Source organism: Molossus molossus, unplaced genomic scaffold, assembly GCF_014108415.1.
Source record: "Molossus molossus isolate mMolMol1 unplaced genomic scaffold, mMolMol1.p scaffold_m16_p_1, whole genome shotgun sequence".
Taxonomy (NCBI): domain Eukaryota; kingdom Metazoa; phylum Chordata; class Mammalia; order Chiroptera; family Molossidae; genus Molossus; species Molossus molossus.
Window position 1 is genome coordinate 145357733 of NW_023425344.1, and position 27465 is coordinate 145385197.

General features: G+C 40.9%; 2 protein-coding genes and 2 non-coding genes across 11 annotated transcripts in view; all 4 read left to right on the forward strand.

Annotated features, from left to right (window-relative positions):
• Nucleotides 1–11790, forward strand: part of CHD8 (chromodomain helicase DNA binding protein 8) — a 72867-nt gene extending 61077 nt beyond the window's left edge. For 3 of the 7 annotated variants that reach the window (XM_036252476.1, XM_036252467.1, XM_036252486.1), the window contains exons 27-38: nt 1437–1566; nt 2662–2737; nt 3391–3445; nt 3622–3829; nt 4252–4460; nt 4556–5275; nt 5483–5634; nt 5904–6206; nt 7275–7388; nt 7582–7761; nt 8139–8255; nt 10811–11790. In XM_036252476.1, the coding sequence (XP_036108369.1) occupies nt 1437–1566; nt 2662–2737; nt 3391–3445; nt 3622–3829; nt 4252–4460; nt 4556–5275; nt 5483–5634; nt 5904–6206; nt 7275–7388; nt 7582–7761; nt 8139–8255; nt 10811–11374 (2828 nt within the window). In that variant the 3' untranslated portion in view covers nt 11375–11790. The remainder of the gene's footprint in view (nt 1–1436; nt 1567–2661; nt 2738–3390; nt 3446–3621; nt 3830–4251; nt 4461–4555; nt 5276–5482; nt 5635–5903; nt 6207–7274; nt 7389–7581; nt 7762–8138; nt 8256–10810) is intronic. The other 4 variants (XM_036252510.1, XM_036252501.1, XM_036252519.1 and 1 more) reach the window with 3 other exon arrangements.
• On the forward strand, nt 2019–2128 carry LOC118622341. The gene has a single exon (XR_004958051.1). It is a non-coding gene; the product is annotated as a small nucleolar RNA U6-53/MBII-28 (small nucleolar RNA).
• On the forward strand, nt 6971–7077 carry LOC118622357. Its single transcript, XR_004958053.1, has one exon. It is a non-coding gene; the product is annotated as a small nucleolar RNA U6-53/MBII-28 (small nucleolar RNA).
• A 905-nt stretch (nt 11791–12695) lies between the features above and the next one.
• Nucleotides 12696–27465, forward strand: part of SUPT16H (SPT16 homolog, facilitates chromatin remodeling subunit) — a 55267-nt gene continuing 40497 nt past the window's right edge. For both annotated transcript variants that reach the window (XM_036254402.1, XM_036254410.1), the window contains exon 1: nt 12696–13062. In XM_036254402.1, the coding sequence (XP_036110295.1) occupies nt 12997–13062 (66 nt within the window). In that variant the 5' untranslated portion in view covers nt 12696–12996. The remainder of the gene's footprint in view (nt 13063–27465) is intronic.

A 27465-nucleotide genomic window follows, 5' to 3' on the forward strand; every position in this document is an offset into this window, starting at 1 on the left:
AAAGACCAGATGGATAGTTAAATCCCAATGTAGGGAGTCTTCCATCTGTTCTCTAATAATAAGTGTTACCAATCTGTAAGTTGTGGCATCTAAGTTAAGGTTCCACAAATCAAGGGAAGTAATATGTGCTCACTATCATGAAATGTGTTTATAAGTATGACTTTCCTGTCTGTAGCTTGCTGAAAGTGTTCTACTTCGGTAACATCCCATTTTTCTAAATGTTCAGCAGTCACTCTGATGTAGGTGTAAACAATAGTGTTTGAGTGAAATAAAAATAGAAAAAAAAAAGGGAGACCACGCCCTCTTCATTCTTGCCTAATGACAAATCCCAGACATTAAAAGCAGTGAGTGAGACATTAAAATTCACTGCCTTAGTGAATTGGAATATTCTTTCTTTCTTTCTTTTTTTTTTAGTTTTTTTTCTTTATTGATTTTTAGAAAAGAGGAAGGGAGAAGGGGGGGAGAGAGAGAAACATCGATGAGAGAGAGAACATTGTTCGGCCTCCTCCTGCATGCCTCCCACTGGGGATCGGGCCCACAACCTGGGCATGTGCCCTGACCCAGAATCAAACTGGTGGCGTCTTGGTGCATGGGTTGACAGCTCAAACGAACCACTGCAGCTGGGCTATTTCTTTTTAAAAATACTTTTCTGGCCCTGGCCAGTGTGGCTCAGTTGGTTAGGCGTTGTCCCGTGCACCAAAAGGTCGCCAGTTCTATTCCAGGTCAGGATACATGTCTGGGTTGCAGGTTCCATCCCCAGTAGGGGTCATGCAGGGAGGGAGCTAATGGATGTTTTGCTCTCACATAGATATTTTTTCTCTCTTTCTCACTCCCTTCTCTAAAAATCAATTTAAAAATATTTTTAAAAATACTTTTCTGTTTACTTCTATAAGATAAAAGTAATGGCACTGATCCACATGTTTTTGAGAAGTTTATTGGGATAGGAAAAAATGTGTGCATTTGTAGTCTTAGAGTTACTTATGAGGCATACAGGTTTAGAAGTGTATAAACATCCTAAAGTGTGTTCATTCATTCATTTACCATTCATCAAAAATTCAGTCTGTTTGCAAGAACAAGTTTTTAATCCCTCATTTGAAAATGTCCTTCAAATCCTTCATTTGAAACTTTTCCCTAAATTATTTGACTTTTTTGTTTCCCCATCAATGTAGTAAATATATTACTATTCTATATAAACTGATTAAATTTTTATCTTCAGTAACTAGTATTAAATCTCTTTACAACTCTAAATTGCTATAAAAATGTTAAATGTAGTAATATAACCCAACAGCTATCCAAATGAACATTTAAAGGATATTTTGCGTTGTGAGCAAAGTAGCCCATATAATATACTTTAATTAGTCTAGGAGCATACAAAATAAGCATAAAAGCAAAATGAATCCATTATTTACCTCAATGTATGTCCCTTGTTCTTCTAGGCTATGAAAAATATAATACTATGAGGGCAGACCCAGCTTTATGCTTCTTGGAAAAGGCTGGCCGACCAGATGACAAAGCTATCGCAGCAGAACATCGAGTGTTAGATAATTTCTCTGACATAGTAGAAGGGTAAGCATTGGTGTTTAGTTCTCTTAAAGTTCCAAGTCTGCCATATAAAGGCTATTAGTGGCTTGTGCTAAGAGATAACTCTATTCTTGACTGAACCCATTGGGTTTCTTAATGGTGGTTATACTGATTAATGATAAATTCTTAACAAAGAGTGAGACCAGCAGAAAAGACTCCATAAACTGGCCTAAAACCTATACATTACCATAAGATGCATCTAAGGGTGAAAATGAATGTTACTCTCAATTGGCTTTTTTATGTTCTATTCAATTTACTTCACAATGGTTTTCTGTACAGCCACAGTAGCTGAGAGGGTAACTGGTCTTCTTGAAAGATAATGGCCATGTAGCTCTTCCATGCCTCTTATGTGGTAGAGCCTCAGGAAATTTTAGTTCTGGTTTACCGTCTCCCAGTGGTGGCTGACCCATAAACGCATTACTCTGCCTGGATACATGCCTCAATGATGAGTTGCCATGCTAATACTGAGCCACCAGGTAGGGCAATATTGCTCTGATTTGGGTGCCAGTGAGTTTAACAAAACTTCTCATATGGAGACCTGAGGGGCATGTGAAAGAGTTGGTTTAGTTTATGAATGTCCACCCATCTTCATGATTGAGAGGTTTCTCTTTGATGATCACAACCTCAATTTGCTTAGTGAAGAACACTCAAAAGAAATTGGGCCATTTATTCATTGCAAATCATTTATTATGTCACCCTTCTGCTTAGTAGATCCAAGTAAAAAAGATAAGCAAGGTTGGGCCATTCAAATGAAATAATAAAAGTAAATAGTTGGGAAAGAGGGGAGTAATGGGTTAAACAATAAACAGTTACCAAGAGATGGCAAGTGTGCTGGTCAGTGTTTCATTTCAAATTAAAGCTATTTAGAGTACACTTTGTCAATTTCTCCCAGTTCTTTGTTCTCTTGGACGTGGTACCTAACTTACTCAGAGCTTAGCACCTGGCCTGCCTTTCCTTCCAGCATGAAAGAAAAGATTATTCTTTGCTGAACTGTGTGTTTGGCCAGCTCTTCATCCTAGGTTCTTTTTAGTGAAAGAAGATATATTGCTAACATTTTCTCGTGCCTCTGGATAATTTTAGGGTTGACTTTGATAAGGATTGTGAAGATCCTGAATATAAACCGCTCCAGGGTCCCCCAAAGGACCAAGATGATGAGGTGAGGAGTCTCATTTAAGTCTGTTTTCTCTATCAATAAATAGTTAAGTATTCTCCCATTCCTTGAATCCTGAAATATGTTGATTAATTTATAATACAAAATAAAAAATATAATTATCATTTGAAATATAAAGTAGTGCCAGCTGGGAGAGATCAGGAATGACTTTGTGGAAGGGGTGGGACCCAAGCTGGACATTGGAAAATATTATTATTATTATTATTTCATTTATTGATTTTTAGAACGAGAAGAAGGGAGAGGGGGAGAGAGATAGAAACATTGATGAGAGGGAACATCAATTGGCTGCCTCCTGCATGCCCCCCACTGGGGATCAGGCCCACAACCTGGGCATATGCCCTGACCGGCGACCTCCTGGTACAAGGGTCAGTGGTCAACCACTGAGCCACACTGGTTGGGCAGGAAAATAATATTTTTAGTAGATACCTGAGTCATTAATAAGAACAGATTTTTCAGGTTCTTCTTTCTTATTCTTTTAGTTGGTTGTTTCCAATTTTTTGTGAGGATTCATTGTATTAAAATTTTTTCTTGATCCCTTGGTGCCATAGAAGGACACACATAAGAAAGTGATTTCAGAGTACCAACTTACCCTTCTTTCCCTCCCCCCTTCATCCTGTGGGGTGGATCTTCTTCTCTAGGGTGATCCCTTGATGATGATGGATGAGGAGATCTCAGTGATTGATGGAGATGAAGGTAAATGTCTAAGTCAACTAGTACAATTTGTATGGAGTGGTGGGTTGGGAAATTATGTACTGATTCTGTCCTATCTTGGAATTTCTAAGAGCTTTGTCTTTGGGTGGGTTGAAATAAAAATATTATTTCTACTTTCTTTCCTGTACTTCCTTTTCATTCTACATTGGTTCCTACAGCCCAGGTAACCCAACAGCCAGGCCATCTGTTCTGGCCTCCAGGCTCTGCTCTGACAGCCAGGCTTCGGCGCCTAGTTACAGCCTATCAGCGCAGCTACAAGAGAGAACAGATGAAGATAGAAGCTGCAGAACGTGGGGACCGGAGACGGCGGCGTTGTGAGGCAGCCTTTAAGCTAAAAGAAATTGCACGGCGGGAAAAACAGCAACGGTAAAATATGGCTGGAAGTTTGGGCTGAACTATAAGCTTGTTTTTAGCTATAGGCCTTATATTGAAAAGCATCTTAGGAAGAATTCATTTGGAATTCTCTACAAAGGGACCATCTTCTTTGCCCTTAATTGTTACATTTCTGTGACATAAACCTCACTTTCTGCATAATCATAACTCCCAGCAAGATCTGTATAGCCATTCTCATTATTTGCCCACATTTCCCTTTAGCTTGCTAATTATTAAATTTTTACATGTTACAGAATTCCTCTTACTACCTCTTCTGCTATCTTGGCCTGTTTCTTTATTTTTTTTCCCCCCTACTTTCAATTTTTGTGTATTCAGATACTCTAAGCTACACTAAGAAGTAACCAGTTCCCTATGTTCTTCTGATCACTTTTTCATGATTCTTCTTCCCTTTGCAGATGGACAAGGCGTGAACAGACTGATTTCTATCGAGTAGTGTCTACTTTTGGTGTGGAGTGTGACCCTGACACCATGCAGTTCCATTGGGATCGCTTCCGCACTTTTGCTCGACTGGACAAAAAAACAGATGAAAGCCTTACCAAGTATTTCCATGGCTTTGTGGCCATGTGCCGCCAAGTGTGCCGTCTTCCACCTGCAGCTGGAGATGGTAAGCAAGATTAGAGATTCTTGGATGAGTTTTGGGATGGATGGCAACAGAACCAACTCTTGGTTCATTTCTTCTTCCATCTTTATCGCTTGCAGAACCTCCAGACCCTAATCTGTTTATCGAGCCGATCACTGAGGAGAGGGCCTCTCGGACTCTCTACCGTATCGAATTGCTTCGGCGCTTACGGGAACAAGTTTTATGCCACCCCCTTTTAGAAGATCGGCTGGCATTATGTCAGCCTCCAGGCCCCGAATTGCCCAAATGGTGGGAGCCTGTTCGACATGATGGGGAGCTTCTACGAGGGGCAGCCCGCCATGGAGTGAGCCAAACAGACTGCAACATCATGCAGGACCCAGACTTTTCTTTTCTGGCTGCTCGAATGAATTATATGCAGAACCATCAAGCAGGAGCACCAGCTCCATCCTTGTCACGCTGCTCTACTCCACTGCTACACCAGCAGTATACCTCGCGCACTGCCTCACCATTGCCGCTGCGCCCAGATGCTCCTGTTGAAAAGCCACCTGAGGAGACAGCTGCCCAGGTCCCCAGTCTGGACAGTTTAACTTTAAAGCTAGAACATGAGGTGGTGGCCAGGAGCCGACCAACCCCTCAAGTCTATGAAATGCGAGTAGCCCCCTCTGATACTACCCCTCTGGTTTCCCGGAGTGTCCCACCAGTCAAACTGGAGGATGAGGATGATTCAGACTCTGAGCTGGACTTGAGCAAGCTGTCACCATCATCCTCTTCTTCTTCATCCTCATCCAGCTCCAGCTCCAGCACTGATGATAGTGAGGACGAGAAGGAAGAGAAGCTAAGTGAGTGCATATGACAGGCTGTTGGCCTTCTTCCCTTATCCCCCCTACTCTTCCTTTTTGAAATGAATCCTCTGAGAGAGATTTTGATTTGATAGAATATCCAAAGAGACCTGTTTATCTTTGGGTCTTTATTTAAAGCCTATGTAATGCCATTCTTTTATAACTTTATTCTTTCATCTCTGCTCACACATTCTGTATGATCTCTAGCCGCTGACCGGTCCCACCCAAAGCTCTATGATGAAGAGAGTCTCCTGTCCCTCACTATGTCCCAAGATGGATTCCCAAATGAAGATGGAGAACAAATGACCCCTGAGCTTCTGCTGCTACAAGAAAGACAAAGAGCCTCTGAGTGGCCCAAGGTAATGTTCATTCACAGAATCTAGAAATATAGTGTAACACACAGGGAACAAAGTACAGCTGGTTCTGGTTTTCTTTGATTGTGTTTAATGCTACATGTCTTTTTATAAAACTCTTCCCAGTTGACTTAAGAATCTGATAATATTACCTCCCTCCTTTGAGCCTTATGATTTTACCCATTCTGATAATGATGGCATTATTGTTGATCATAGGATCACATAGCTCGTTCTCAGGCCCTGAAACCAGTATTGATTTCTTTTTCCCCACTCAGGATCGTGTCCTGATAAACCGTATTGACCTCATCTGCCAAGCTGTACTCTCAGGGAAGTGGCCTTCTAGCCGCCGGAGTCAGGAAATGGTAACAGGAGGAATTTTGGGGCCAGGCAACCACTTGCTAGACAGTCCCTCATTGACTCCAGGAGAATATGGTGACTCTCCAGTCCCCACACCACGAAGTAGCAGTGCAGCTTCCATGGCAGAGGAGGAAATGTCCGCAGTCACCACAGCAGCAGCTCAATTCACCAAACTTCGCCGAGGCATGGATGAGAAGGAGTTTACAGTTCAGATCAAAGATGTAAGCTTAGTATTTAGTGATTGGGAACTGGGGAAGTGGGACTATAATTCTTGCTTACTACTTTTACTATACTCATTTGGTTAGCTAACTTTAAAAATGAGAGGAGAAAAAAATTAGAGCTCAAAAAGATCTGTGTAGGAAAAGTCATTGTAGTAAAAGAAGGAATCTTATGATGATTTGTATATCCTCAGGACTAGATGAAAAGAAACCATATGTTTGAAAGAAGTGTAATTGTTGCCCTGGCCATTTTGGCTCAGCGGTTAGAGCGTTCACCTGCGGTCCGGAGAGACCCGGGTTCGGTTCCCGCTAAGGGCATGTACCTCGGTTGCAGTTTGTCCCCGGCCCTGGTTGGTCGTGCGGGTGGCAGCCACTCGATGTGTCCCTTTCACATCGATGTTTCCCTCTCTCTCTCTCTCTTCCTCTCTCTCCCTCCCACTCTGTCTGTACAAAAAAAAAAAAAAGGAAAGTAGTTTAATTGTTGATACAAAGCTTCTTTTGAGTGGCTTGTTTCTAGATCCTAGAAACTTAGTTTTTAAAAATTTCAATCAAATTGTGGGAAAGCTGTTAAAATGACATTTAAGTATTATAGGCCTTATTAAGTTAAAATTAAAAGTACTCATTTGTACTGAAATTAAATCAGTGTTATTTTATAGATGGAAATTTTTATTTTTCCTGATCCTCTTCCATATTTAACTCTAATTAGCTGGTTATTAAGTAGTCAACAAGAAAAACTTTCTTAAATGTGACAGGAATATCAGGATTTGCCCCTGTGATGAGTTTCATGCTAATACTGAGATGCCAGGTAGGGGTTTTACCTTGCATTGGGTGTTGTTGAAATACATTCCGCTTCTCTTAAAGCCACCTGAGGGGCACTAGGTCAAAAAAATGAAATATTTCTAAAGAAAAAGTATATACATTTTGTTCTATTTTTATTTTTACCCTGTAATTCAGTGGCCTTTTCACCATCATTGAGGCAGAAGATGACTCTTACCCCAGGTCCCCCAGCGTTTAATCTTTACTTTTAAAACATGTGCTATATGACCTTGGGTGGGTGGGTTGTCTTCCCAGGAGGAAGGATTGAAGCTAACATTCCAGAAGCACAAGTTGATGGCTAATGGAGTAATGGGAGATGGACATCCTCTGTTTCATAAGAAGAAGGGGAACAGAAAGAAGCTAGTCGAGGTGAGTGGTAGTGAAAGTCTTTAGCATGATGATTAGATAAGAGCTTTTTATTCTCAGTAATTGATGAAGGCAGTTGGGACTGAGGGACTAGAAGATGTTAGAGTTACCTTATAGCTACCATTGGCTCTGCTCCCCATCCCTTCCTGCCCCAAAGAAGAGTATGTGCTCATGGGGGTGGATTCTGGGTTTGCAGCTGGAGGTGGAGTGCATGGAAGAGCCTAATCACCTTGATGTGGACCTGGAGACTCGGATCCCTGTCATCAATAAGGTGGATGGTACTTTGCTGGTGGGTGAGGATGCCCCTCGCCGGGCTGAACTGGAGATGTGGTTACAGGGTCATCCAGAATTCGCTGTCGATCCCCGATTTCTAGCGGTGAGTGGCAGTTCCCTCCAGCAAGATTTAAAGTCATTCCTTTGATTTTGAAGCTGTGTAAGAGGGAGGAAGCATGCCATTATGTCATTGTTTCTGCTGCAAAATAGGAGTAGTAGTACCTACCAGTCATTCTACCTCATAGAGATGTGAAGATCAAAATAAATAATGTTAAATTAACTGGTAAATTGCTAGGCAAATATTTACTATCAGACCACCTAAAATTTTTGGAGAGATCTGCTTAATTGCAGTTTTCTACTAGGACCGATCTTCTGTTTCTCCATGCAATAAGTACTGATTGTCAAACTAGACACTAATACCTTAGTAATACCAGAGAAGATTTCTATTCCTCTTGGATAACTGACACTTTTCTATTTCAGTATATGGAGGATCGCAGAAAACAGAAGTGGCAAAGATGTAAAAAAAATAATAAGGTAGAATTGAACTGTTTGGGAATGGAACCAGTACAGAACGCCAACTCTAGGAATGGAAAAAAGGTAGGTGAGACTGAGGCATTACCGCTCTGTTGCCACACTAGATGTGACTGGAGAAATTATTTAATGCTATTTGTTTTTTTTTCCAGAATTTTTCTGTTGGTATTATTATAGTCCTATGGCATTGTCATCTCTAGAAGAGCATGAAATTCTAAAAACTAATTTCAGCACTGTAAGCATATTAAAATGTAAGAATTAGTAAGATGTGTTAGAACATTCAAGGCCTTATCTGCTAACTAAGGGCTTTTGGGGAAAATCTTTAACCTTTTCAGTTTAACCTTTTCACATCCTGAAAAGAGGGTTTTGGAGCAGATAATTTCTAAAGTTTTATGAGTCTATATATTTTAGAAGTGATTTAGAGGTCTACTAAGGAAAACAGTCATGTGGTTTGGGTTGAGAATCACTAATAATATGCCAATAATGGGAAAAGGACAGGAAATCATGTTTTATAGTTTATCATAACAATTTTGGTAAGTTATTACTATTTTCAGATATGTCTGTGTTTTATCATGGTTAGAGACCTTCTGGTAGGTTAAGTACCCATAATTCTTTCCACCAATATCTAGTTGCAAAAGTTTTTCTTGGCTTTGTTTTCCTTATTTTGGGCAATATTTGTATTTTTTAAACATATATAAATCATGGTTTGGTTTGGTAAGCAGTCATTTATAATGGATTAGAACTTTTGTATACTCTATATAATCATTACTCACTTGATCTTATTACTTTTTAATGTTTTTATTGATTTGTTTACAGAGAGAGGAAGGGAGAGAGAGATAGAAACATTGATTATATACATCCATCAGCTGCCTCCTGCATGCCCCCTACTGGGGATTGAGCCCTCAACCTGGGCATGTGCCCTGACCAGGAATTGAACCAGGACTGTGGGACAACACTCAGTCTACTGAACCACACCGGCCAGGCTCATTTGATCTTTTATTTTATTTTTAAAGTTTTATTTTTTATTTATTTATTTATTTTAATCCTTACCCAAGGATATTTTTACATTTATCTTCAGACAGAGTGGGAGTAGGAGTGTGTGGGGGGGAGAGAAACATCTATGTGAGAGAGACACATCGACTGGTTGCCACCCTCACAACCCCAACAGGGGCAGGGGACAAACTGCATCTGAGGTACGTGTCCTTGGCTGGAATTGAACCCGGGACTCTGGTCCATAGTCTGATACTCTTAACTACTGAGCCAAATCGGCCAGGGACATTTGATCTTTATATATATCTTTTTACATGATTTCTCTTTCAACAAAATTGATTTCCAAATAACAGTATCTATCTTTTTTATTTCACAAATTCTGAGAACATTATTTTGCACGTAATATATATTTGTGACGTGAATTTATGAGGCTATTTTATATTGGTGAAAGTGGTTTCATATAAATATTGTTACCATAGAAAAATGTTTTAGTTTTCCCTCTTAGCCTCCATGGGACCAAGTGGATAATAAACAGAATGGTTGATATGGGAGGCTTCTGGCTACAAGGCTGGTACCTTCTCTGTCTAGAATTTATCATTATAGAGCAGCCTATAAAAAAGACTTCCTCCTTTAATTCTAAAAATAGTGTTATCTATTTTTACTTCAAATACTTTTGTTAATTCTTTATAGTCTGTTAATAACTAAGAAAGAAAGGATTATAAGAAATCACAGAAAGTTGTGACTAGTACAGAATTCTTAATACAGAATTGATTGGTGTTGTCTAGCAACTACATACTTTATTTCTGGGACCTACAGGAATTTAGGTGCTATAATATTTTTAAAGTCTTTATAAATAGAGTTTTGAGATGTTTATTTTTGTAAGATAGAAAACTATATTCTCAGTGTCAGGTGCTAGGCTTAGATTGGGCAATGTCCAGAGACACAGGTACCAATTGTCTTAGTCTAATACATGTTTATCAGTATTTTACTTATGTCTAGAAAAGCAGAGGCACTAAAAGTACTAATTTCCAGCATCACTGAACTTAACCAAAATTTACAGTCAGAACATCTAGAAGAAGCAATTTAAAATTCAGGTACATAAGTTTTTTATCATTGTGAAAAACATTAAATTTGGCAAGTAGCTAGCCACAATCTTTTGGTATTCTAGACATCCAAAAGTGTAATCTGACCGTTCTTCAGTTTACCCACTCTGATCTGATAATGAAGGACAGTATGGTAAATGTCAATACAGTTGTGAAGTACTTCACATGGTAAGATTACGTGAACAGCCTGCTGTCAGTAAAGTATACTGTACAAGTACTGATTTATTCAGGGTCTTCCTCAGGCACCTCATTAACAAAGGTAAGCATTTGTAAAGTGGTTGGCCAGAGTAAAAGTACAGTGTAGTCATGGAAGAAATCAAAACTCTGGTTCACATAAGTATCGGTATCAAATCCTTGATATTAGCATCAGAAGGCTTCAACTAGCTACTTCCAGCATTTGCTCCTCCCCATTACCATTAAGCCTCTTCTGACTATCCTTGTTTTAAAAGCGTTTGCAAGTTTGGACTGTTTACTTCTGTTTCAGTTTTTTCTTTCTTTATACTCTCTTTTTCTGTTCCTTCCTCCCAGGGTCACCACGCTGAAACTGTGTTCAACCGGGTTTTGCCAGGGCCTATTGCACCAGACAACAGGAAGAAGCGAACCCGTAGGATGCGACCAGACCTTTCTAAGATGATGGCCCTGATGCAGGGTGGAGGCACTGGCTCCCTGTCTCTGCACAATACCTTCCAGCACAGCAGTAGTGGCCTGCAGTCTGTGTCATCTCTGGGTCATAGCAGTGCCACTTCTGCATCTTTGCCTTTTATGCCGTTTGTGATGGGTGGTGCAACATCATCCCCTCATGTAGACTCCAGCACCATGCTTCATCACCACCACCACCACCCCCACCCCCACCATCATCACCATCACCATCCAGGCTTGAGAGCCACTGGTTACCCTTCTTCACCAGCCACTACCCCCTCTGGTACTGCCTTGCGGTTGCCACCACTGCAACCTGAGGAGGATGAGGACGATGAGGATGAAGATGATGATGATTTATCTCAGGGCTATGATAGCTCAGAAAGGGACTTCTCACTCATTGATGATCCTATGATGCCAGCCAACTCAGACTCCAGCGAAGAAGCGGATGACTGAAGCCTCAGTTTGGTCCCCACTGCTTGGGTGGCTGCTGTATTTTCATTTACTCTGGCCCTTGGACTATGGAAAAAGTGGGAGGGGCAGGGGAGATGTTGGGAAACCCAAGACTCCCACTCCAGGAGGTGAAAAGGAAAAAGAAAACTTGTACCTGATTGCTTCCAAATTTGAGCGGATTGGGTGGGCAGGGGAACTCCTAAAATAATACACGATCACTTCCTCATTTCTGGGGAAGGAAAGGAGACTAGAGCAGCTGAGGCTCTCACCCCTCCCTAGACACCTCCATTAACCACAGACTATGTAGCGCTGGCCCTAGCCTCTGGCAGAGCCTGTTCCTGGCCGAACTGTGGATACAGTGGGAGGGTCAGGAACTGTTACCTTCCTTCCCTTGGCATTAATAAATTTAAGTTAATCCTTTCCCATTCTTCCCTTGTTCTGCATTTGCTCAAATCCAATATCAGTATTAATTTTAAGAGTTGCTGTTCATGATGGGTAATTTCAACACCACTTTCCTGAAATTCATTACTGTTCATGCCAAGTTAACTTGGATAGGGCAAAGTCATTTCTACTCCATTAAAGGATATATATGTGTAGCTGACCAGTTTGCTAAAGGTAAGGGATTTAAGCTAAATAGTAGACAAAATGTTCCAGAATCAAACTCCTAAGTTCTGAGAAGAGATGAAAAGAGAACTTCGGCAAGAACCACGAACATTTTGTTTCCAAGTAACCATGCTGTAGGGAAGCCTTAAGTGGTGTCACTTTGTGCACTGTGGCAAGGAGACTGGCAAGGCGGTGTCACTCACGACTTGGGCCCCGTGTATGGGGCAGAATCCTCTCAACCTGATTGTTTCTTACAAGCCTTCCCCTACCATTCCAGCGCTGAGATGAAGCCTGGGCATTTTACTTCCCTTTCTAAGGCGAAGTCCTTCCCCCATAACTTGGGTGGCAGTTTTATAGGGAGCAGGGGTTCCCTCTCCCTAGTTTGAGCTCTCTGTGTCTGCGCGGAGCCCCAGACCCAGCGTCCTTGCTTCGAGGATTCTTCCAGCCCTGGAGCTACAGAGGCTTTTGCTTCCCTACCATTTCTAGGAGGGGAACGTGCCAAGTGACGCTGTGGTCTTCCCACTCATCCCACGCCCGATCCCGCTCTTTCTGCTTCCCCTTCCTTTGCCAATGGGTGGGGCCATTCCACCCGCGCGCCCCAGCTTGTGAGGGGCGGGGCCGGCGCGTCAGGCCTCCCGCCCGCTTAGCTCTGCCCAGCCGCTGCCGCCTCTGCGAAAAGTCAGCTCCTGGGAACTGCGGCCCAGCGGAGAGTAAGGGCGGAGGCAGAGCGTCACGTGATGACGTCGACTCGCGTGCGGTTGTTACTAAGTTAAGAAAACCGCGAAAATCTTGACTTTGCATATTTTTTTCAGTTGCCCCCCTCCTCCCATTAACCTCCTGAGGGCGGGATTAAAAAAAAAAGCAAAACCGAGCGCTGTCGGGACCCGGAAGCGGAAAGGGCATCTTTGAGGTCGATACTTCCGGGTCACTGGGAGAGTGCGGGATTCCGGGGCCGAGAGCGGGTGGTGGAGCCGGGACCTCGCGTGATTCTCGGGACCCGAGGAGGAGCAGCGTCTGTGGCTATGGCTGTGACTCTGGATAAAGATGCTTATTACCGGCGAGTGAAGAGACTGTACAGCAATTGGCGGGTGAGACAGATCCCGTAATTTTCCCTAGGGAGCCCCTCTCTTACATCCCATAATATCCCCGTTTCTCGGCGCCCTTTTTTTTCCTTTCCGTCGAGAATTCCCGGTTTCAGTGTTGCGCCCCTTTACTTGCCCCAGGATCCTTCACCGCAGGCGGCCCTGAGCGCCGCCCAGTACCAGGGGATCCCCCGCAATCACCCTGCCCTGCAGCCACCACCATCTTCTCCGCGTGCCGGCCCCGGTCATGCATAACAGCCGCCTCTCGTAGTCTCTTCCCGCCCTAGAAGAGGCATGCATCATCACTCCCTCCCTCTCCGTGGTCGCGTCTTGCTGCCCCCTCCTGCGGTGTTCACACACACCCACGCATTCTCTCTGTCCTTCCAGAACCTGAGTATTCTGCCCAGGTCCCGCCAGAATTACAACTATCTTCGCCGAGGATGGACGGAGGGGTTAGGAGGATGTGAATCGGGCTCTTCGCGTGTATTCTTTGCGGGGCTTTTGCTAGAGTTAAAAGAAATACTGTTCACGCGCAACCGCCTCATGCTCTAGGCCCTACCGTGGGTAACAGAAAACGCTGAAAACCTGCAGGCATTAGGAATACAAAACAACGATGGGATGCATGAAACCTGATTAGTTTTCCTCTTTGGTACAGTGTACGGGGCACATGTACAGAAAGAGCTGTTGCAATTCCCAGTCTTTTAAAAATTGGGCAATTTTGTTGCTTGAAAAACGTTCACTGTTAAAATTTATTCTGATCATGATAATTTGTCAACTCAAACATTTGGTTGCATCCCGTGGTGCAGCCTGAGCTGTCTAGCTTAAGTCTGGCCTCTGAACTCTGTCATCCAGAGAAGATAAGCTAATAAAGACTTTTTAAAAACTAAAAAATGTCCTGACAAAAAAATGTTCAATTCTGATTTCAGCAATGTAAGTTGCCTTTCAAACTGATCCTCTACTAAAAAACCAAGCTATTACAGTTGGTCATTTCCCTGCCATTCACGTTAAAGTTCCTGTGCATGTTTCTTCTTTTGAAGAGAAATGCATTAGATAATTTAAAATAAAGTGGATTCTAAGTTGCACTTTATGAAAAACAAAAACAAGGACTGTGTGCTAGACAAGTCCTGACTTAAATTTTATTTTTAAACATTTTATTGATTAGTTTTTAACTGTGTTTACAGCTTCTCTCACTGTCACATTTTAAAATTTGAATATGATGCTTGTTAGAAAAACTCTAAAAGGCCTGATTTTTTTTTTTTTTTTTTAAAGATTGATATGTGCTAATGTGATGGTAATAATCAAAAGTCCCTGAAATTGTATGTTTGATGTGGAGGTTGTTTCTAGTCTTGATGATTCTGAGTTTATTAAATTATTCATCCTCTCCAAACCGTTCGTGAAAGCCAAGATTAATTTAGAGTTCACCATTCCCCTACATGATAATTAAATGCAGAGTATGGAACTAAGAAACTTGGGGCTCGAAGACAAACTGGCAGACTTAATCTCAAATGAGTCTTTAAATATATGAAAGTTCATTTATTGATCCCCATTTTTTGTTTCTCCCTATTTAATTTAATGACATCATTGAAGGGAAGATGTTGGGTGTTGATAAGACCTTGGTGTGATAAAGTTGAGCCACATCATAAAAATTACTCATTGGCAAAACTTGTGACCAATTATAAAAATCGTATTTGAATGGACTTTCTTTTTTATAATTAAATTTTAGTAACTATGCCCAGAACCCACCTGTAGAATTTTTTCCGTATGTAGTCTTTCCAGTAGAGTGCTTTCATTCTGATCTGCTTAAGCAGAGATCATAGTTTTCTGGGATAATTTCTGATTGCATATCCACTGAACTGTCCAGAAAGATAGTGAAATATATAGGTGCGTGCTATCCTTGTTTTTCTTTTATACTCTTTTCTTTTAATAAAACTGGCATTGAAATAAGAGAAGACCCTGAAGTTAACTATATAACTCCCAAGCCTTGTGTTGTCAGCGCCCATATTCAAATCTGTATTATGACAAAAAGGAACTAACTAAAAAATTAGTTTGGGTTGCACATCCACTTTTTAGTCTTAGATAACTTTAAGCATAAGCATTTCAGAACTGTGTGGTTGGACAGGCTAACACAAAGTAGATCAAACTGCCTTGAGCTACATAGAATTATAGAAAACCAGAAAGCTACTACCGCTCCCCCACCCCACCTTTTTAAAAAAGGAGGGTGAGAGCTAATGCCACTCCTAATATCACCTTTCTACAAGTTGAGTTTGGATTGGGTACATATTATGGGGCTACTGCAAATAAGATATATTATTTCTTACAATGTTCATAACTTATGTCCTAAAAGCAATTGCAATATCACACAATTGAGTAGAACATTTTAAAACATTAAACTTCATACCTGAGAAAATAGGCTCAGCCAAAAATCAAACAGGAGACCTCCATAGTGACTAGAACTTGCTATTGTTTTATGACTCTTAGATGTTTGAGTATAGTCTAGTCCTGCCTCGTATTTTAAAATTAGAACTGCTATTAGCAGAAAGCGTTTGCAGCACCCTTGTATTTCTGCATTAGGAAACCCTAGGTGGTAGTGGTAGGTCATGAGAGGGGCTGTGGGCCTCTCTGTCCTCTTATACTTACTGGGTTCTTATTCAGGCCTTCCCAGCCTTTTCATGATTGTGATTATTTTTTATTCATTTGTTTTTTTAAAAATACATTTTTATTGATTTTCCAGAGAGAACGGAAGGGAGAGAGAGAGAGATAGAAAATCGATGGGAGAGAGAAACATTGATTTATCGGCTGCCTTCTGCACACCCCCTACTGGGGATTGAGCCTGAAACCCAGGCATGTGCCCTGACTGGGAATCAAACCAGGACCTCTCTGTCCACCAGACAACACTCAGTCCACTAAACCACTGCCTAGCGATTGTGATTATTCTTAACCAAGTAATGGGATTAGTACTGCATTGGGTATAAGAGGGGAGGTTCCCACCATTCTGGGGTCTTAGCTACTTTGAGAGCTGAGGGATACAATATCCAGGCACAACTATAATTCATTTGAGACCTACCTATTAGGACCTCCTGCTATGGTGAACCTTGAATTCAGTCATCTGCCTTTTATCTCAAAAGAATTCCATAAAATATCAAAATAGCAGCTGTTTTCAAAAGGAATGTTGATAATGGGTGGCTCCAACCCTAAAAAGAAAATTTGTTGCCCTGGCTGGTTTGGTTCAGTGGTTAGAGCGTCGACTCTTGGACCAATGAGTTGCAGGTTTGATTCTGGTCAGGGGCATGTGCTTCGGTTTCAGTTGGTCCCTGGCACCGGTTTCGTTTGGTCCCTGGCCGGATCTGGTCGTGCGGGAGGCAACCAGTCGATGTGTTTCTCTCATGTCTGTTTCGCTCTCTCCCTCACCCCCCAATCTATCTGATGGTAAATCGAAAAAATATCCTCAGGTAAGGTTTCTTTATTTTTAATGGGTGCCCTTGGAGAAAACTAAGCTACAGAGTCAGTGCTTCTGAGTGCCGCTCTCTGGCTCTTTGCTGATTTTTGTCATGGACATTTTTTTTTTTTTGCTCTGGATTGCTCTCCAAGACTAGGTAATTATCTTCTGTGGCTTAGGAAATATAGGCAGTTCCCATACTACTTTCAGCAAGATAATGTTCATCTCGGTTCTTTTATGGCTCTTTTATCTCTGGAGGGAGATAGAGAAAGGTTTAAATAATGCTTTGGACTCTTGAGTAAAGAGAGATAAAGATGGAATAAATGCCTGGACAGGTTGGGATTTGTTTATTCCTGCTTACTCAACCTTTATTGTCTATTCTGGTTATCTACTTTTTAGTGTTTATTTTTTTAATCCCTAATAGCAAGTTTAGTTTGTGCCTGGCATGTTGTAGGCATCCAGTGAATGATGATGATTTCTGAGCTTTCATGCTTCCCTTTCTTGGTTTTGAAAAGAGTTTTACCCAGGCTATACTTAGGATGACCCTAAGTCCTGCCTTTCCTGAAGCTGTTCACCTTTTAGCCTTATGTAATTATTAATGGCACACCCTTTTATTCTCAAAATTGTCTCAGTTTAGCCCTGGCCGGTTTTGCTAAATGGTTAGAGCATTGGCCCTCGGACCAAAGAGTCGCGGGTTCAATTCTGGTCAAGGGCAGGTACCTCAGTTTTGGTTTGGTCCCCAGCCCTGGTCAAGGTTGTGTGGGAGACAGCCAGTTGATGTGTCTCTCTCACATCAATGCCTGCCCCCCCGCCCCATCTGAAGATAAATGGAAAAATATCCTCGGATGAGGATTTATTATTTTTTTTAATTGTCTTGGTTTGCAGGATAAATTATGTGGGTATCCTAGCTATAACCAGAAACTTCAAAAATGTTTCCTAATTTGCCCTGGCCGGTTTGGCTCAGTTGTTAGAGCATTGGCCTGTGGTCCAGAGGGACCCGGGTTCGGTTCCCGCTAAGGGCACGTACCTTGGTTGCAGTTTGTACTCGGCCCTGGTTGGCAGCCACTCAATGTGTCCCTTTCACATTGATGTTTCTCTCTCTCTCTCTCTCTCTCTCTCTCTCTCTTTCTTCTTCTTCTTCTTCTTCTTCTTCTTCTTCTTCTTCTTCTTCTTCTTCTTCTTTTTTCTCCCTCCCACTCTATCTGAACAAAAAATGGAAAAATATGTTCGGGTGAGTATTTAAAAAAAAATGTTTCCTAATTGAATGCAATACCCAGTTGGTTCAAAGGAAGGTAGTTGTTCCTGTGCTCTGTAGTATTTCCCCCCAATTTTTTTTGTTGTTGTTTATCTAAGGATATGTTTTCCATTCATTTTTTGAGCGGGGATGAGGGGAAGACATCGATTGGTTGCCTCCTGTATACACACCAGCTGGGGCCAGGGATCAGATTTGCAGCCCAGGTACATGCCCTTGACTGGGATTCAAACACAGAACCCTTTGGTGTGTGGGCTGACACTATCCACTCAAGCTACACTGGCCGGGGCTATTTCCCCAACTTTCATCATTCAGATACTGCCTTCACGATTTTTGCTGATTCCTTACCACCTGTAGTATTTACTTTGCACTTTAAAAGTTGTTTTTAATCAAGTGATGTATACATAAGTCTTTGAAAATCAAATAGTTCTAAAAGCCTTTTTTTAAAAAGTCACCAACCCCAGAAGCAATCATTTTTAGTTGTTCTCTTTCATATTTTGAAGTAACATCTATATATTGCTAGTTCTTGATTTGTCAATTTTTTATGTTAACTGTTTTGGTAAACTAGGATTTAAATTTAACTTTTTTATGCCATCACACTTATTTTTACTTCCCTATTTTCTGATACTTTTAAAATTTCTTCTTGATACATTGTTATGAAAGATTTCAAACATAAAAAGGTGAAAGAATTTTACAGTGAATACCCGTGTGCCCACCACCTGGATTATACCATTAACATTTTATTACACTTGCTTCATCACACATTCACCCTTCTTGGTAAGTTTATTTTCTCACAATTTTTAGTAAAATCAGTAGTCAGTCTACATTGTTAATGCTTGTGTAAATAGTTTCATTGCTAGGTGAAGTAACAGAACAGTGACCTTTCCTTGTCCTCTATAGTTTTTATTTTTTCTGGCATTAATGACTGCCTCAAATTTTCTCCCTTTTTATTTTATTTATTTATTTATTTATTTATTTATTTATTTATTTATTTATTTTTATCTTCACCTGAGGACATTTTTGCATTTATCCTCAGAGCAGGAAGGAGAGAGAAAGGAAGAGAGAGAGAGAGAAAAACATCAGTGTGAGAGAGACACATTGAGTGGTTGGCATCCACACGGCCCCAACTGGGGCCAGGGACAGACTGCAACACAGGTATGTGCTGCTAGTGGGGACCGAACCCCGGTCTCTCTGGTCCGCAGGCTGACGCTCCAACCGCTGAGCCAAACCAGCCAGGGCAAATTTTCTCCCTTTTTAAATGTCCCCAACCCTAATTTTTTTCTGTAGGTCTTTTATAATCTCATCAACTTTTTATTCTAAAATTCTCACACTCTTCATATATTTTATTAATTTTGTGTTTGTTTTTTAAACACTACCACCACCACCACCTCCCACCCTCCCGACCTTACATTATGCTCTTCTATCTATAGAAGTATAGGTTTCTCTCCAGGCCTATTGAACTTAGGGACTTTCCACTGTTCAGTCTCCTATACCCTACAGCCTATGTCTTGATTTTTTTTCTGTGTTTGGTTAGAGCATTTTCTCTAAGAGTGTCTTTAAAAAAGGATACAGAAAATATGTGTTTCTTGAGCCCTTGCGTGTCTTAAAAAATTTTATTCAGCTCTCCTTTTTGTTGATAATACAGTTCAGTGGGTATAAAATTGGAGGTTGGAAATCACTCCGACTTCTTAGAATTGAAACTATTATTTGCCAGTCTTCAGATTTACAGTATTACTTTTGAGAAGGCTGATGTGATTCTATTTCCTGTCCCACCATATATGGCCTGATGTTCTCTCTGAAACATTTAGAATCATCTCGTTATTCCTTATATTTTGAAATTTCACTGCATTGAATTGGGAAGTGGGGGCCCTTTTAGTCTTAACTTAATCATGTAGTGCTGGAATCTTTGATGATGTTCTCCCCTCCATTTCCTGAGTAATCTCTTTTTTATTATTTAATTTTTATTTTCTGTCCTCTACCTTGTCTGTTTCCTCTGGGTTTACTAGCTTCCTCTCTTATGTATTGGAGGCTTCACAAAAATCAAAGTGAGGCTTGGTTATACTCATCTGTATAACAAAAAAAGCAATAAGAAACTGGTCGAATGCTCTATATGAATGGGGCCTCTCAACAAATAGGGGTTACTCTAGAGTAGCAGTTCTCAACTTCTGGGTCGTGACCCCTTTGGGGGTCAAATGACCCTTTCACAGGGGTCACCTAAGACCATCAGAAAACATATTTCTGATGGTCTTAGGAACCGAGACACCGCTTCTCTATCCATCTCCAGGTGGGTCCACCCACATTCAGATACGCCCACATACAACATGAGGAACTGTATTAAAGGGCCTCAGCATCAGGAAGGTTGAGAACCACTGCTCTAGAGTAAAGAGGCTGGCTAGTGCTATGGAAGACCCCCAAATGTCAGTATCTGAAGTGTTTTCTCTGAATTCAGTGACGATGCACAGGGGAAAATTCTCTAATTCTTTTCTTTGGGGAGTTTGTTCCCATTTGTCATTCAAAACACAGACTTTTATTTAATTCCCAGCATTTAGCAGTTGCCTTCTGCTGGGCCTAATATCTGAGTCTAGAGGCTTTCTGAGTTCATTTCTTGGGAGAATTAAGCAAAAGCAAGTCTTTTGTGGAGCGATTAGGAGTTCTCTCAGGGCTTCCAAGAACTGGAGGGGTCCATCTCCTAAGCTTTCTGACCACACCTTCTGTTTTTAGCCCTGAACTCATCCATATACAAGATACCCCATCCCCCTTCCTTGATACTTGGTGCCTCCTGAATTCTGAGCCCATTGGGGCTCTACAAGATATTCATATTTATCGTCAATATCTTCCCAGTAAAAATACATTCAAGCACTTAGGGTATTGCTACCCAAGCTCTGCATAGTCACTTAGACTCTGTCCTTTTCCTCTTCTAAAACTGTTGAACTCTTTACACCTAAATACATTCAGAAAGGATACTTCACTAAATGGAAAATTGAAAAAAATGAAAAAAAAATAATAAAGATCATGTAAGCACAACTGCATCATTAAATTGTAGCATGTGCTAAGGATTACCATTAAACAGATATTCTTTATGTGATCCAGTGTGTTAAAAGAGAATTGAGAAGTATGTAACTTTTTTGCTGTGATGTAGAATATTAAAAGCCATATCTGGGATCACATAAAATCATCTCTGTGGGATGTACACTTTCAGAAAGTCTGTTCTGCTGTACATAGTCTGAACTGATTATGTGATCAATAGCTAACCTTTAACAGTAACAGTAGTGGTGGTATGGTACACAGTAAGTTTTTTGTTTTTTTTTTTATCCTCACCCGAGGACATTTTTCCATTTTTTGCTCAGGTAGAGTGGGAGGGAGAGAGAGGAACAGAGAGAGAGAGAGAAACATCGATGTGAAAGGGACACATCGAGTGGCTGCCACCCGCACAACCGACCAGGGCCGGAGACAAACTGCAACCGAGGTACGCGCCCTTAGCGGGAACTGATCAGGACCGCAGGCCGACGCTCTAACCGCTGAGCCAAACCGGCTAGGGCAACACAGTAAGTTTTTAACAAACAGCCATTTCAGTCTTTAATAATAATTGTAGCACAGTAGTTACTGTAAGTACTATTCTAAGCACTTTTTACACATTAGCACTTTTTATACTCACTTATGGTCAAGGAGCCAAACAGAGAAGATAATGGTGGGGTCAAGGATTCAAACCCGGCAGTCTGGCTTCAGAGGGAGCCCTTAGCCCCCCTTTTAGGCATTGCTGTTTAAATACAGAACAACTTGCCCTGGCCGGTTTGGTTCAGCGGTTAGAGCGTCGGCCTGCGGTCCAGAGAGACCCGGGTTCGGTTTCTGCTAAGGGCACGTACCTCGGTTGCAGTTTGTCCCCGGCCCTGGTTGGTCGTGCAGGTAGCAGCCACTCGATGCGTCTTTCACGTCGATGTTTCTCTCTCTCTCTCTCTCCCTCCCACTCTCTCTGTACAAAAAATGGAAAAATGTCCTCGGGTGAGGATAAAAAAATAAAAATAAAAAATAAATACAGAACAACTTGATACATACTGCTTTTAGTTGCTGAACGTCACCAATACTAACATCTTGCCTGAAAAGTTTGTCAAATGACCCTAAGTTTCCTTATAGGTAAAAATCAGAAACCTTCAAAAAGAATTTATTTTTATCTTTAGGATCTTAACAAAAGTATTTCCTTGTCTGATTTATTAACTGAAAGAGTTAGTAATGGTAGGAAAAGCATAACTACTTGTTATTCTATGATAATTGTATCCTAATGAAAAATACCTATTTTAAACTTAATATGTGCATTTTAATTAGACTTTCAGCACTTTTTTCCCCCCTCAGCCTAAAGCATCAGTTTGAGGACTGCCTATATATTTTTGTGGGACTTTTTGTATTTTGTGGCTTGATTTTAGGTTTTTAATATGCTGATGCATACTATACCTAAAGTTTTTTTGTGAGGATTATAGATAATAACTGCAAGAAGGCACATGTAAAAGTTCTCAGGCTGCTCAGTAAATGCTGTTATTCCCATCTGAAACACCTGTTTGGGTGTCACGTGGACTAGACAGACTGGAAGGTGGCAGAATTTGGAGACAGGAAGGATTTGGTGGATGTTGCGAATCTAGGCATACCAGGGGGCACTGCTGAAGATAGTCATCTACAGGGGTGGGCACAGGGGTTGCAAGTCCAGATTTGATGAGAGCTCCAGTCTGGGTCCTGCAGACCAGCCTAAGCAGAAGAGATCAGGTAGGAATCTGGAACCTTCTAAGGAGCACCAAGTTGAGCCCCAACCTCCTCAAATAGCGAGGCTGGCATTTGGAGCTGGCTATAGGGATGGTTCTGGGACAAGGGGCTACTATGCTAGCCTTAATGCTTTTATTTTCTTTTTATAAACTAGCCCACAGCATTCCAGTATTTTGAAACAAATTCTAGACATTACTTAATCAAAATATTTTTGTATTGTATATAGCTTATCATGTAAGTTTTACAAGCAAATTATTTAAAATCTGCTACAATTTCAGAAGACTTATTAATTTTCATCTGAGGACATTGTTTTTTTCATATTTTGTTCATATAGAGTGGGAGAGAGAGAGAGAAGAAACATCAGTGTGAAAGGTACACATCAAGTGGCTGCCACCCACACGACACAACCAGAACCGGAGACAAACTGCAACCGAGGTACGTGCCTTTAGCGGGAACTGAACCCGGGTCTCTCTGAACCGCAGGCTGATGCTCTAACCGCTGAGCCAAACCAGCCAGGGCTAGAAGACTTTTTTTTTTTTAATTCTCACCTGAGGATATTTTTCCATTTATCTTCAGATAGAGTAGGAGGGAGAGAGAAACATCGATGTGAGAGAGACACATCTGTTGGTTGCCTCCCACTCGGCCCCGACCAGGGCCAGGAACCGAACCACAACCAAGGTATGTGCCCTTGGCTGGAATTGAATGCAGACTCTGGTCTGAGAGCTGACGTTCTAACGCTGAGCCAAACTGGCCAGGGCCAGGAGACTTTTTAAATGTAATCTAGATAAGGCATTTATACTTCTCATAAGGTTTGAAAATACAAAATACTATTTTCAATTTTGATGTCAGAATATTTGGTTTTATTGTAATCTTTTACACTGATTCACATTTTAAGAAAAAAATTTATCAAAATTCATTATCTTTAGATATCTTAAATTCTGATGTTAAATTTTTTTCTGGGGTTAGAGCCCATCGTTTTTGTAAAGGCTCAACCAAGGATATTCCATTAAATGGTCAGAACAACCAGTTCGTAGAGAAATTAGGATTCATGTCCTTACTCTTTTGATTAGCAGTAGAAAACTAGGCAGTTTATATGAATTGAAATCTTGGATATTTGTTGGGTTTGTTTTCCCTATCAAAAAAACTACGCCCTGGCTGGTGGGTGTGGCTCAGCAATTGGAGTGACAGCCTGTGCACTGAAGGGTCTTGGGTTCAATTTCCAGTCAAGGGCACGTACCTTTCAGGTTAAGTCCCTGGCCTTGGTCAGGATGCCTGCAGGAGGCAACTGATCATTGTGTTTCCCTCAAATGTTTTCTCTCTCTCTCCCTCTCTCCTCCTCTCCCTCTCCCTCTCACTCCCTCCCTCTCTCTTCTCTCCCTTTCTTTCCCCCTCTCCCTCTTTCTCCCTCTCTCCTTCTCTTCCTCTACTCCTCCCTTCCTCCCTTCCACACTCTAAAAATCAATGGAAAAATATCTTTGGGTGAGGATTAACAACAACAAAAAAGCTGAATGTATGTCTTTTTTCTCTCCCTATTTTTAATTGTATTGAGATCCATTTGGATGATTTTCTCATTATTAATGATTAAGTTCCGTGATTGCACTCTGTATACTTTTTTAAAATGTATTACTGTGTATTTTGAATTTTTGTACATGTTGATACCTTTTTCTTTTTTAAAAAATTTTAACCTGACCAAGATTTCAAGTATCAAAAAATACTAAAAGGGAGTTTCTTGTTAGTTCAGTGGTTTTTTTTAATACCTAGAACATATAAGCCTTAAATATAGGGGAGTGCCTGTTACTAATTTTTGAAGATTATCAAGGTAGCAGTAATATTATTGACACAAAATCCATGGTTATTAAAGAATTGGCCCAGCCAGTGTGGCTCAGTGGTTGAGCATTGACCCATGCACCAAGAGGTCGCCGGTTTGGTGGGCCAGATCCCCAGTGGAGGGCATGCAGGAGGCGGCCAGTAGATGTTCTCTCACATCTATGTTTCTCTCTCTACCTCTCCCTTTCTCTAAAATCAAAGAAAAAAACAAAAAAAATTAGGCCCTGGCCAGTTTGCTCAGTGGTTAGAGCGTCGGCCTGCGGTTCGGAGAGACCCGGGTTCAGTTCCCGCTAAGGGCATGTACCTCGGTTGCAGTTTGTCCCCGGCCCTGGTTGGTGCGGGTGGCAGCCACTCGATGTGTCCCTTTCACGTCGATGTTTCTCTCTCTCTCTCTCTTCCTCTCTCTCCCTCCCACTCTATCTGTACAAAAAATGGAAAAATTTTTGTACAGGGTGAGGATAAAAAAAAAAAAAATGAAAAAAAAAGAATTGGAGTTTACATAGCAAAATTTTGGACAGGAGAGAATGTTCAGTGTCAAAGTTAATGTTGATAAAAATATGTCATAGGAATCATATAGCATAGTGATCTCAACCTCTTTGATATCAGGACTCTTTACATTCTTACATTATTCAGGACCCCAAAGAGCCTTTCTTTGAATAGTTGTATCAAGTGTGTAGAGAAAGTCTTGCCTCATACATACATGCAGCTGAAAAGGGGGGTATACTTTAATAACCTTTTCAGATAATTATTGATATTTGTTACTACACCAAAACTCAAGGACTGGTAATCTGAAAAGTAAGTTGTCATATGGAATCTGAAACCACAACAATGACTTTTTCTTTTCTTTTTTTTTAAATTTATTTATTTATTTATTTAAATTTTATTTTTGTTACAGATGTTTTTCCTTTTTTACCCCATTGACACCCTCTTCCCCATCTCCCCCTGCCCCGTCCCCAGCTTTGTTGTCCATATCCATTGGTTATGCATACATGCATATAAGTTCTGTGGTTTATCTCTTCCCACCCCCCACCACTCCCTCTTCTGAGGGTTGTCAATCTGTACCCCACTTCGATGTTTCTGGGTCTACCCTATTCCTCAGACAGGTATATTCATTATATTTCATATATAAGTGAGTCATGTGGTATTTGTCTTTTCTGCTTGGCTTGTTTCACTAAGGATAATACTTTCCAGGTCCCTCCATGTCGTCTCAAAGGATAAGAGATCTTTCTTTCTTACTGCTGCATAGTACTCCATTGTGTATATCTACCACAGCTTTTTTATCCATTCATCTACTGATGGACACTTGGGCTGTTTCCAGATCTTAGCTATTGTAAATAGTGCTGCTATGAACATGGAGGTACATATATTCTTTCTGATTGGTGTTTCAGGTTTCTTAGGGTATATTCCTAGAAGTGGGATCACTGGGTCAAATGGAAGTTCAATTTTTAATTTTTTGAGGTAACACCATGTTGTTTTCCATAGTGGCTGCACCAGTCTGCATTCCCACCAGCAGTGCACTAGAGTCCACTTTTCTCCACACCCTCGCCAACACTTGTTTAATGATTTGTTAATGGCGGCCATTCTGACAGGTGTGAGGTGATACCTCATTGTTTTAATTTGCATCTCTCTGATGATTAGTGATGTTGAGCATTTCTTCATATGTCTTTTAGCCATTTGTATGTCCTGGTTAAAGAGGTGTCTATTCAGCTCCTCTGCCCATTTTTTAATTGGGTTCTTTCTTCCTTTTGTTGAGTTGTATGAGTACTCTATATATTTTGGAAATTAACCCCTCATCTGATGTATCATTGGCAATGATGTTCTCCCATACAGTGGGTTGTCTTTCCTTTTTTTTTGTTTTATCCTCACCCGAGAACATTTTTCCATTTTTTTTGTTCAGGTAGAGTGGGAGGGAGAGAGAGGAACAGAGAGAGAGAGAAACATCGATGTGAGAGGAACACATCGAGTGGCTGCCACCCGCACGACCGACCAGGGCCGGGGACAAACTGCAACCGAGGTGCGTGCCCTTAGCGGGAACCGAACCCGGGTCTCTCCAGACCGCAGGCCGACGCTCTAACCGCTGAGCCAAACCGGCCAGGGCTGTCTTTCCATTTTGATGGTTGTTTCTTTTGCTGTGCAGAAGCTTTTGAGTTTGATGTAGTCCCATGTGTTCATTTTTTCCTTTGTTTCTGTTGCCTTAGGTGATGTATCAGTGAAAATTCTGCTGCGTATGATATTTAGAATTTTGTTGCCTACATTTTCTTCTAGAATTTTTATGGATTTATGAGTCACATTTAAGTCTTTTATCCATTTTGAGTTTATTTTTGTGTACGGTGTACGTTGATGGTCTAGTTTCATTGTTTTGCATGTTGCTGTCCAATTTTCTCAACAACATTTATTAAAGAGGCTGTCTTTACTCCACTCTATGCTCTTGCCACCTTTGTCAAATATTAATTGAGCATATTGCCTTGGGTTCATTTCTGGGTTCTCTTTTCTGTTCCACTGGTCTATATGCCTGTTCTTGTGCCAGTACCAGGCTGTTTTGATAACCGTCGCTTTGTAGTATAATCTGATATCTGGTATTGTGATCCCACCTACTTTGTCCTTCTTTTTCAAAATTGCTGTGGCTATTCGGGGTCTTTTATGGTTCCATATGAACTTTTGAAGTATATCGTGGGTATTTTGATGGGGATTGCATTGAATCTATAGATTACTTTGGGTAATATGGACATTTTAATGATGTTAATTCTTCCAATCCATGAACAAGGTATGTGCTTCTACTTTTTTATATCTTCCTCTATTTCTTTTTTCAATGTCCTATAGTTTTCTGAAAATAGGTCCTTTACTTCTTTGGTTAAGTTTATTCCTAGGTATCTTGATATTTTTTTTTGCTGCAATGGTAAATGGGATTGTTTTTTCAGTTTCTCTTTCTGTGAGTTCATCATTGGTGTATAAGAATGCCGTCGATCTCTTGATGTTAATTTTGTATTCTGCTTACTTTGCCAAATTCATTTATTAAGTCTAGTAGTTTTTTGATGGAGTCTTTAGGGTTTTCTATGTATAATATCATGTCATCTGCAAATAATGACAGTTTCACTTCCTCCTTTCCAATTTGGATCCCTTTTATTTTTTTCTTCATGTCTGATTG